The sequence below is a fragment of the Thunnus albacares genome, chromosome 11 (genome assembly GCF_914725855.1).
Source record: "Thunnus albacares chromosome 11, fThuAlb1.1, whole genome shotgun sequence".
NCBI classification, from domain to species: domain Eukaryota; kingdom Metazoa; phylum Chordata; class Actinopteri; order Scombriformes; family Scombridae; genus Thunnus; species Thunnus albacares.
In genome coordinates this window covers 463,708-476,000 of record NC_058116.1, presented here as the reverse complement: position 1 = coordinate 476,000, position 12,293 = coordinate 463,708, and the positions used below count along the sequence as shown (strand labels likewise).

Genomic DNA, 12,293 nt, shown 5'->3' with positions numbered 1-12,293 from the left:
AAAGCTGACTGCTGTGGCTAGAGACAACCCTGAAAAGAGTGGTAAGAGTGAACCAAAACAGTAAAATTCAGACCTGAAATTCAACACAATGAGCAGAAACAAGCTAAAAAGCTCTTAAGAGCTGAGGGGAGCTGGAGAGTTGATGATAATTCTCTGTGGGTTCAGCCCCTTCAAAGATAGTTCATCTCAAATTTATCCTTGAATTTTGAAACATGTCAGTGTCTGCAGTGGTATTGGAACACATATAGTATGTAAGCCTAAAAAGTGTATATGTGTGTGTTGGTGCAGAGGTGAAGAGCTATGAACCGGCATTTGGCTCCAAGGTGTGTGAGCAGCCCTGTGTGGACAGTATGAGAGACCTGGTACTGAGGGACCGAGGACGGCCGGACATCCCTTCAGCATGGATGCAGCACCAGGTCAGATAGAGTCAGAAAGGAAATTGAAATTGTCAGAAGAATTCAGACTATAAACCCAGACTACATGAAAGGACACTATCATGATTTTCTGAGCCCCTTAGTGAGTTTTTATTTTTATCACACCACATATCTTTTTATTTCAAAATGCCTTTTTAAAAACTATTTCATAGTGGCATTTTTCAGAATGACATGTTATTTCATGTCAGATTTTTTTTTCATAATTTCACTTTTCAAGACAGATGAGTCACTGCCCCCTCACCTTTCTGCCAATCACGGCAAACTCAGCAACTGCTGCGGATGCAACTGCAATAAAATTGAAAATGAAAATAACATTTCTTGATAATAAGTTGAGTTTTAATCATTTCATCATTTAATCATCATGAATCATATACTTGTGATTATTCATTTCATAATTACTTATTCATGTATATAATATTGACCACTTTGGGCCTCTAAAGAGTGCTTACTGTTAACTTGTGTCTACGCATGTCTTGCTGTCTTAAAGAGGCCATATTATGCCACTTTTCCATAAATTAACACAGTTCCATGGGGTCTTAATAAAATGTATCTGAAATGCTTTGGTCAAAATACCACAAGGATCAAGCGCCACTACAGCCTTCTGCCTTCAATATGGCCCCTTTAACTCCAGTCTTCTTTTCTCCAGGGGATGAGTGTCTTCTGCTCCACCATCACCGAGTGCTGGGATCACGACCCTGAGGCCAGACTGACGGCTCACTGTGTGGTGGAGCGTTTCAATGCCCTGCAGCAGGAGGACGAGGAGGACTTGGAAGAAGAGGAGTGGGGAGGAGGGCAGGAGGAGGAAGAGGAGGAGGAACTGAGGCAAGAACCTGACAGAGAGGAAGAGGGAGAGAGTGAAAAGGACTCAGAGATGTTGGACAATGGCCAGATTCAAAGCGTTCCTCTTTCCCCTCATTCCCTCTTCACCACTGAAGTAAGGGAGGTATCCCGTAATTCCCTGGTTCACACTGGTTCTATGGTGTGAGCAGTGGACTTTGTCGGCCTATGCTATGAGCCCCACTTCATCCTGTTGCTGGCTGCGTTGACACTGCCTGTGTACTCATTTATTTTTCCAGCAGTTGTTGCTTTAACAGGCCTGTAGCAACTAATAGTGAAGGGAATGATAAGTGCAATATTACAACAACTGTTGGGTGGCATTCATGGCGCAGAGAAGATGAATCTTATTGACTTTAGTGATCCCCCGACTTTATCCCTGAGTTTTCGTGGAACTCTTAGTTCCACAAAAGTACAACAATGAAAATTGCACCACTCAAAAATGACCTTGTTTACCAAGACAATTTTGTGCTGTGATTTTGCATTCTGAGCTATTCCAAACTATTTGCATGGCTCTAGGGATGGCAATGTCGGTCTGTCAGTTGGTCGGTTGATCCACCACTTTGGTCCAGACTGAAATATAACTATTGGATGGATTTTTATGAAATTTTAGTCCAGATATTCATGTTCCCCATAGAGGAATTAAACTAACATTATAATAAAATTGGATGATCCCTTAACTCATCTAGCGCCATCATCAGGTCAAAATATTGGGTTGGTCTGAATGGGCTATGAGACACACCAGACAGAAGAGCGTTACCATAACTTTAACTGTTCCTTGGTGTTTAATGCAAATGATTTTAGGTGGTCAGACAGTTTTTCTCTCAGCTTTTTAACCAATGACTAAATCTTGATTCAGCTTTAAGAAGTTTTGAGTCATCCATAGACTTACTGTAAGTCAGAAATGCATGCGGTCAAGTTGAAGTGTAATCATTTGGACTTTTGGATTTATACAGCTGGGTATTGTCTGCATAGTTATGGAAATTGATGTTGTGATTCCTAATAATACTGCAGAGTGGTAACATATACAGACTGAAGAGAATTGGGCCTAAGACAGAGCCATGAGGGACACCACGTCAGGTGTATTTTATCGGAGGACTGGTCATCCATGGTCCCAAAGAACAGAAAGACCAACCAAGTGTTAAAATCTTTCTGGCAGAAAACTACATTTAGCAATACTGTTAGAATTCAATACTACAGTACTGTTAGCATTCTGTACTATATTATTGAATACTAACAGGAAAAGCACATAGAGTTTTTTCTCTGTTCATTCATGCAAATCTTTGACTAGAGCTGTTTCTCTACTGTGATGGGCCCTGAAACGAGACTGGACAGGTAGAGGATTTTAACTCACAGAGAACTTTTCTGATTATTTCCACATCTATCGATGTAAAAAAGTGCATGGTGCATTTGCATTTTCCAGCCTTTTATGAATAACATTCTTTCTGATGGCCGTAATCATATCTCTTAAAGAGGCAGAAAATTCACTGCATTTAGTAACGCTCAGGTGATCATAGTAATAGTTAGGGGTGGGGTTAATGCCAATAGTTGAAAAAAGAATCCTTGGATTGTAAGGATTTTTATTTATGAGTTCAGAGAAATAAGATTGCTGCATTTTATTCTGCTAGGAGTTCTTTTAAGATGTCATGGAGGACCTGAAGTTAGACCTGAAGTCTTTCTCCATCTCTGTGGCAGTTTCTTTTGAGTTGGTTAATAATCTGTTTTCTCCATGGTGTTTTTTATTTTTGAGGAACTTTTTGGCCTGTAATGATCTGGCAGTGTGAACGCAGCCCTTGTCAACCAACAAACAGTGATTAATACAAAGCTAAGTGTTTTCTCTTTGCAATATCCTGGATATTTCGCCTGAAGACCAGAGAGAACAGAAATAGCCAAAGACTGACTTCATGCCTTAAATGACTGACTCACTTTTGTCCCAAACAGAGAGTGAGCAGTCAGTGAACTGCGGATGTACTGGGAACAGACCTCACCTGAAATCTTCTCAATTGAGGACATCAGTCATAGTTCTGCTGGCAGAGATGCACAGTCACAGTTTTGTTGTATGAAAATGTCTTATTTTGTAGGAGCTGGTCTCCATTTTGTTGTGGTATATGTTTTAATAGCTACTGTGATTATCATTTCTATAATGTGCTTGTATGAATAAACAGGAGAGAGAGCTCCCTTTTGCCCTGTGGAAGGAGCATTTGTGTTGGTTACATTTACACACCAAAAACAACTATGGCACCTACAAAAACTATGGCATAAATTGGTCCTTTAATCACAAAATCCCTGCCAGAGACTCATGAAACAGATCTCATACATGCACAGAAACATGCATATAATTATATGCAATGTTATTGTTGCAACCAAGATGTAAAAATAGAAAAAATATGGTTATTATTTGTAGATGACTGATTGTGAACACTGAAGGAACCAGTGACCAAAAATACGTCCATCTAGAGTGAAGCACAAATACGGAAAACCACTAAAGGATGGAAAACCCAGTATCTCCAAACTATGTTGTTCATTTTGTAATAAAGTTTTTTTTCTCTAATTGATTCATGATACTTGACTCTGCTTTACTGTCTGTGTCACCATCTCAACTTTGGTCAGATGAGATGTGAAATGTCCATTAATGTGAGGAGATATATCATGAAGCGATGATGTGATATTAGATTAAGTGAAACATATAAATGTATACAGTGTGGGATTAGATGAAAGTGCTATACTGTGATATGAAATGATTTGACACAGCATGGTGAGAAGTGACCTGATGTGATAAGTTCAGATGTGATGTGACATGAAATATGGAGTAATGTAAACATGTTTGTCATGATGTGATGAAATGAGATTGAATGTGGTGAAAAGATGAAATATATTAAGTATGTTTGAGCTCTTCAATAGCTTGGATCTGCATGAGAATCTCCTGGTTGAATCATCAGCACAAAAGAAGAACAACTGTGTTAGAAAATATCTGATGGCTCGGTTACAAAAAGTCAGCAGTAGTTAACTACAACTCCCAAGGTGCATTTTGGAAAGAAACCCAGTGACTGACCTTAAAATTTGGTTACATTCTGTTTTGGTGAAATGTCTTATTTCCATCATGTTTCCTACATTGTTTTTCACAATTTGAGCTTTCACTGCTGCTCTTTTAATGACGTCATCTTGTTGTGTCCTGTTCTTCTGCAATGGTTTAATGGCAGCAACTGGAAAATTAGCGACACAAGCTGTTTATCTTGAAGACCCCAATTCCTAAAAATCATATAACAGCAGTGGATGGAAACAATTAATTTAATTTATTCCTTTTGATTTTCTGGAAATTCAGTTACAATTTGTGCTACATTTGGATGGAAACCTAGCTACTGCTAAAAGCTACTGATTCAGTGCGGACAATGGTGATTCAGTAAAATCAGTTAAGTTTGGAGATTCACTGTTAGAGAACTGTTCATACATATATGGAATTCTAGTCCACATGTCCAAGTGCCTTTGAGCAAAACACTGAACCCCAAATTACTCCGAATGTGAGGTAAAAAATGTAACTTGTTTTGTACAAAAGCCAAAATGAGTGGAACAGCACCTGACAGTATATGGCCTGGTGTGATGTGACATGTCATATGATGAATGACGTGATGTGATGGACATGACATGATGGGACTTAATCAGATAAGAACATATGAAATGTTTTCCCATGAGAAACATGTGCACAAGGTCGCACAACAATCCCACCTTCCGGATGACTTTGTGGCCTTTGACAAGCTTACAATTTTTTCCTTAACAATAATTAAAACTTGCATTTACAATGTCAGAGAAAAAACAATGAAAGATAAGTTGAAAACAACCAAAACTTTACAGCAAAGTATTTTAAGTTTTGGATTGGGATTCAAAATGGGACATGCGTTCTGGTGGTTACCAGAGTACCAGTACTTTTTAATATGCCTGGGGTTACCAGACATGACTGATTTTGTCATTTGGGTCTCAAAAAGTTAGGGACCACACCACAGACAAAACTGAGAAGAAACGCCCAGTTTTTATGATGAAAGAACATAGTCTAGCTGCTGCTTGGAACTGATCTCTGAACACAAATATATAAGAGCAAGTTGTTGGCTTGACTGAATAATCTGCTTACAACTCAAGCCCCTGGCGTCAACTTTAAAGGTTTGCTGTGAGGCAGAAAATGTTAATGCAAGTTGTTGACACATATAGACTAATAGTGCTATATATAAATATATCACTAACGTACGGTGCCCCTAAGATGACATGGGCAAAATAAACAAATTGAAGTTTCTGGTGCGTGCCACCTCCCGTGGACACGAGAAAGTTTCCTGTGGGTTATGAGAAAGTTTCTGGTGCACACAGGAGACCACCCAGTGCATTTCAGTCTGCTATGTCTATGTGTGGAAATGACAGTACAGGAGTTATGCCTGGGATACACAGGCAGCGCATCTACTGCGGCGCTTCTGCTGCGCTGCTACTGGCAGCCCTATCTTTCTGTCGTTTTCCCAGTCTATTTCTGCTGAGAACTGCGCATGTCACACAGAGAAAATAGGTGAGAATCTCTAGATGACGGCTGCTCTAACCTGTTAACATGGGCGCCGAAATGAAAAGCAAGAGGTTCTGTGATGTACACGCACTGCTTACGCATCCTGTGTGTCCCAGGCGTTTGTTGAGCTATATTCTAACCTCAGACTTCATCATAAGGACATGACGGTTTTGCTTGCGAGTCGTCACCACTATGTATACATCAGTGGCAGCTGGTGAAAAAATTGGAGCGGAAAGGAGGAAAACCAAAACGGAATCTAACAACAAACCACATCATACTATATCATTGTCCCCCACCCAATGAAATTGGAGGGGTGGGGGGCAATTTTATTTGCCAATAAAACAATTTGCTTTCAAAAACATATACATAAAAAGAAAAAGTGCTCATTTTAGCCATGGAGTGGTTCAGAATGTGTCATTTTACCAACAAAGTTAAATTCAAATTATAGTGTTGTTCTATTTGATTTATGTTCTCATCAAAAACAGACAAGATATCACATGATTTAAGTGTTTCTTATGTATTTTCTTAGTATACAGAAATATATAAAGTACCACAAAGCTTATAATCTGATACAGGTACAGATCAGTGCTGAACACTAAAAACATTCACAGATCTAAAAGTGTAGGTTCACATCAAAAAGTATTGATACATGTATCAAATACATGACTTACACACTCTTATCTATATGCACAACATACAAAATATAGTCTACAAAGCTGACATGTTAACACTTGTTATTCTAGTTACTTTAAGCTTATTACTCAATATACAGCTCAGCTTAAAAACAAATGGAAGAAATTGTCACAACAAGCAGCCAGACCTCCTGCACACTCATTCACAGATCACACAACATCAACAGGTAACTGAACAACCACTCAATTAAAAACGGGATCAATTCCAAATGAATGAGTGAGTCCACACAGCTCACTGTAACTTCAACAAGCAAACTACCCACAGCACATTATACGATCTCTGCTGCATTCTTGTTAAGGAGATAAATTCACACAGCCATAGAGATATTTAACCATCAGGGATTAAAGTAGCGACCAAAGAGACAGAGAGAGAGAAGCTGTATCTGACTCATGAAGTATCATGTCATAATGTCCATTTGTGGCTGTTGGTCATCTTGTTTGTTAGTTAACAGAACTTTGCGGCTGCTGTTTAACCAGTCTGATATCATCAGCAACAATGACAAACAAGCTAACTCTCCTGGTTGTTTCTCCGGTTGCTTCTCTCTCCAGCCGCTCCCCAGTGGCGTCCTGCTGCTGCTGCGCCCCCCAGTCCAAATCCATTCTCATGTTAGCTTAACAACAATCCTTGACAGCAGGTGTGAATACTAGGCTCCCTAGTGAGCTGGCATTGCTCTAGATGCCGGTGTGCCCTGGCGGCGTATTGTCGGCTGTTGCTGGCTGACGCGCTCAGTTGTAGTCCGTGTTGAGCGTAGACCGGGTCAGCTACCAGCCGACAATACGCCGCCAGGACATCTCCCCTCTCTTTCCCCCAACGGTTTCCATGCCTTTGGAAGATGGTCACGATGAATGTGTGTTGTGTTTAGGGCATCAGCATGCCGTGTTGTCCAGAGAGAACCCTCAATCGTGTATGGACTGTTTTATTCTGTCTGCACATACCAGAGAGGCCCGCTGTCGCTTTTTTGGAGTGAAGCGGGCTAGTTCACCTCTTTCTGGCATGCCCAAGGGGAAAGTGGGGAGAATGGCAGAGACCACCCATGGAAAGGGGGAGTGTTCGAGGAGGCCTGCAACTGGTAGTCAGCCTTGCGCTGACCCCCTTCCTATCCCCACTCCAGTGCTGGAGGAAGAGGGAGTAGACTCAGGGGATGTTGATGTAGAGACCGTCTTCTCCTCTGAGAGCGATGACCACAGCTTATCCTGTGGACAGATGGCAAGCAACACCTCATTGGCCTGCTATTTCACTGAGGTTATTGGCAGGGCAACCAGGGCTCTGGATGTTGCCCTCCTGTAGACCTTATGACTCCTGTCTCTCGGTTTGAGCAGGATATGGAGGTTCGCCCCGCTCCTATGCGGGTGCCCCTCCTACCTGACTTTAAGGACCTGGTGTGCAGACAGTTCGATTCTCCGGCTGCTACATGCAAGTGGTCTGCGCCATGTCGACGGTTTTCGAACATGCATGACAGGGAGCAGGTTGCATTCGAGTCGCTCCCTCCGATGGACCAGACCCTCTCTCCGCTTATTTCTCCCTCCAGCTCCATACTTGGCAATACCATCTGCCCTAGCAAGAATTGCAGGGTGATGGATAGCCTACTTACTAAGCTGCACGGGGCTTTGGCTACACAGACCCGTCTGGCAAATACTGGGGCCATTATGTCCCTCTACCTCCGTGACCTGTCCCACCAAGTACATGACAGTCCTGGGGGTTCAGGTGTTGCAAGTGAGCTTCAGATGGCTTCCTCATTCGTCTTTTCAGTTATGAAAGAGCAGGCAGAGGCTGCTGGTAGGGCGCTGGTGTCCACCTGTGTCGCACTGCTGGAGCTATCCCAGTCCCAGCTCCAGCAGGGCGATTGGGACTGCCTGCTAAGATTGCTGGTGGAGCCTTCCGCTATGTTTGGGCCGGATGCAGTTAAGTTGTTGCAGCAGGCATAGGAGAGCTGCCACTGTGAGGTCTCAGGTAGCCACTCTAGACACACCAGGGGCTCCAGACAATCCAGACCGGCCATGCCTCAGCCACCCCCGGGGACCGGGGGACCTCAGGCCCCAACTGGAGGGTTTTTGTCTGCAAACTCGGCCTAATCACACATCTGTGGCCTCCGGGTCTGCTCTATGCCTTTCCTCCTTTCACTCTTCTCCAGGCCCCTCTCCAGAGGGTTCAGGTGGACGGGGTGAGGCTGGTTCTGGTGGCTCCTTTTTGACACCACATGCTGTGTTCTTGGCAATCTCACCTCTTCTAGACGGAAAGCCATTTCGGAGGGACTTGCTGTCTCAGGCGAGCAGGACCCTGTTCCACCCCCTCCTGGCGGGGCTCAGACTGATGGCCTAGCCCCTCAGAGGGACAGGCTCCTGGCTTTAGGCTTGCCTGAACCTGTAGTGTGGTCTGTGCAGGAGGCCCGGGCACCATCCACTAGGGTTGCGTACTCCTACCGGTGGGAGATGTTTTCTGCTTGGTCTGAGACGGCGTTTCCACTGTCTGTAGCCTCTGCCAGGAGGATCAGTGAGCTCCATGCTTTGTTGGTTCACGGTGACTGCTGCAGGTTCCTGCCAGCTGGGTCAGGGATTATCCTCCATCCCAACCTAGTGTTCCCGCCTAAGGTTCTGTCTGAGTTCCACCTGTCCCAGTCGGTTGAGCTGTGGTCGCTTTTCTCTCTTGATGGGGGCCTGGGGACCAAGCAGCTCCAGCCCTTGCTGTGCCCTGTCCGGGCCCTGGCGGAGTACATCTGGTGCACAAAGGCCATCAGGAAGTCTGACCAGCTCTTCGTCTGCCAGTCCACCCCAGTCGTTTGGGCAGGCCTTTGTCGAAGCCTAGGCTGTCCCACTGGGTTGTGCAAGCAATTCAGCAGGCATATGCCTCCTCGGGTGTGCCTGTCCCATCCTGGGTTCAGGCTCACTTGACTCGAGTGTGGCTACCTCATGGGCCTTGTGGCGGGGAGCTTCTCTCGATGCCATATGTGCTGCAGCCACATGGTCATCTCAGTCCACTTTTGCCCAATTCTACTGCCTGAATGTGGCAGCCAGCCCCTCCTTTGTGGAGTGGGTGCTGGGTCTGCTTCCTCGATAGCTGGCTGGGCCTCTTTTGTATGTCTCCCTCCGTCAGCTTTGCGTCTTGCGGGCTGATCTGTGTGGCCACTCTGTCCATGTGTTTGGCCTCTGCGTCTTGCAGGGCCTTTTTCTTTGGTTCAGTCTTGCAACTTGCAGACTTATCTTAGCAGCCCTCCTGCCTCCCAGGCTTGACCTCTGCCTCTTATGGGTCCTTGACCTGGTTGGTATGTAAAAAGTGTACATTTGTAAATAGTTTGTTTGTCACATATTGGCGTTTTCGGCTTGTGAGCTGGACCGTCTCCTCATGGGGTGTCTTAAAGAGTTACCCCATACATATGGAATATGTAATGGAGTGGAGAGATAGTCTCGATACGTTTGGTTACATTGTAACTTTGGTTCTCTGAGTGAAGAGACTATCTCTCCAGCTTGGCGCCGCTTGGAGACACGTTTCGATCAAACTATCAGTGATTACACGCCAGCACAGGTGCTTTATAGGTAAACCGTGGAGCGTGACCGGGCAAGCCGGTGTGTCTTAAAGAAGTATCCATGTACCTTGACAGCAGGGGGATCGTTCCCCCATACATATGGAATATGTAACAGAATGGAGAGATAGTCTCTTCACTCAGAGAACCAAAGTTACAACATAACCAAATGATCAATAACAGATTTTGAAACTGAAAAAGTCAAATTCTGTTTACTTGTCTTCTTTCTGTGTGGAATCAATAATTGCCTATTAAGATAACAATAATTAGGGCCTGAGCCCAAAAGTAATTATTACTTTTCTAAAAATAGACTTGATGAAAATTAGGAAATTAATTTGTTTTACACATAAACTCATCAAAACATTTCAGTTTACTAATTGAAATTCAAGTGAATGGGCCCAAAACTTGCATAATTTTGATGACACAGGTGTGAGCAAGACAGACCCTCAACGTGCAGAAAATTCTCATCCTCACACTGTTGAGATTTGATGTTTTGCCATGACAGAGGAAGTTGCTATAACTTTATAACTTTAAATGCTCCAGTGTTCACCAAACTCTGCATGTTTGATAAGACTCCTGGCCTGAACACGTCTACATGACAATATTCCATCAGTGATGCAAACTGGCTGAATAGCGTCCCCTACGAAATTTAAGTGAAGCAGCCCCAGCAGCTGGCAAAATAGTGGACAAAGAAAGTGATGTTTATTTCCTTCTTGCACAGTAGAGCCCCAGAATATAATATAAAATATAGAAATGTGCTTATTATGTCCCCTTTAATGATTATTCTCTTCAAATGTCTTTTATCTGACCAACACTCCAAAACCCAAAGACATGCAATTTAGAAACATGAATAAATGAAGTGCCACAAAATTATGCACAGACATTCATGGTGCCCTGACATGAATCCTAATGACTTTGGTGATCCTCTGACTTTTCATCTAGTGCCATCACCAGGTCATATTTTATTTGCCCAATACTTTGGATTATGAGCACTCAAAGCACTGCTGTTCCGAAGTACAGCTTCACTAGCATGGCTGTAGACTCTGTTGAGTTGCTCGATAGATTACCCTAATCAAAAATTGTTGTTGATAGATTTTCCTTTGGTCATCTTATTATATTATTGTGTCAGCAGTACACAATTTAACTAGACTTGACTCACCTACTTTGAATGGGATATCCACTAACTCAGCCAACCAGTTGGTATTTGCACTTCATGACCAGAGTCAAAGAGGGATAGATGGAAAGAAGAATTAAGGTAATCAGACAGACACAGGGCTGCCTTGCATTACTCACTTAGCCAACAGAGCTGGACTAACTGACTAACTAATCAGATATGTGTCTTTCTGTGAGGTTTTTTGGTGTCTGGCTGTCTCAGGAGTGTGGGAACCAACATCAGATAGGCAGTCAGGAAGTGAAAAGCTCTGCAAATGTGTCTGATAAGGAAAAAACAAACATAACTTTTGTACACTGATTTGATGGATTGTGAGCATATGTATAGTTCTTTTTATGGGTTACAAATTATCAAGAGTTTTCAATTTACTAATTTAAATTCAAATGAAAGGGCCCAAAACTTGCATAATTTTGATGACACAGGTGTGAGCAACACAGACATGTCTCACCCTTCAGAAAATTCTCATCCTCATACCGTTGAGATTTGATGTTTCGCCATGACAGAGGAAGTTGCTATAACTTTATTGTAAATGCTCCAGTCTGCACCAAACTTTGCATGTTTGATAAGAGTCCCGGCCTGAACACTTCTACATGACAATATTCCATCAGTGAGGCAAACTGGCTGAATAGCGTCCCCTATGAAATTTCAGCGAAGCAGCCCCAGCAGCAGGAAAAATAGTGGACAAAGGAAGTGATGTTTATCTCCTTCTTGCACTGTCGCTCACACTCTCCATTCAAATATATGAGTATTTTTCTGTGTCCAGCTGCAGTTACTTATTGCCTCTACACACCAGTTCACCAGACAGTACATATTTCAATCAAACTTTGACCAGGTCATGTGGGTTAAAAGTCTTTACTTTTCTAAAAATAGACTTGATGAAAATTAGGAAATTAATTTGTTTTAGACACAAACTCACTGTGCTTCCATATTGTCTGTTTCTCATAGTGCCACCTACTGTGCACAGGAAGTCTGCCTTACAACACACATCATCAGGTTTGTTACTTTGTGGATGTTTTCTAGCTCCAAATAGCTTCACCACTTCATGCACTGTCCAAAAAATGCCTGCGTATGAAGAAGTCCACGTGCAGACCCACCGACCACATCACA

General features: G+C 43.0%; 1 protein-coding gene across 1 annotated transcript in view; it reads left to right on the top strand.

The window, feature by feature from the left end:
* The window catches only part of tgfbr2l (transforming growth factor beta receptor-like), a 42,574-nt gene extending 38,751 nt beyond the window's left edge, over positions 1-3,823 (top strand). The window contains exons 8-9 of the mRNA XM_044366622.1: positions 289-416; positions 1,081-3,823. Of these exons, the coding sequence (XP_044222557.1) occupies positions 289-416; positions 1,081-1,419 (467 nt within the window). The 3' untranslated portion in view covers positions 1,420-3,823. The remainder of the gene's footprint in view (positions 1-288; positions 417-1,080) is intronic.
* Positions 3,824-12,293: the final 8,470 nt, after the last annotated feature.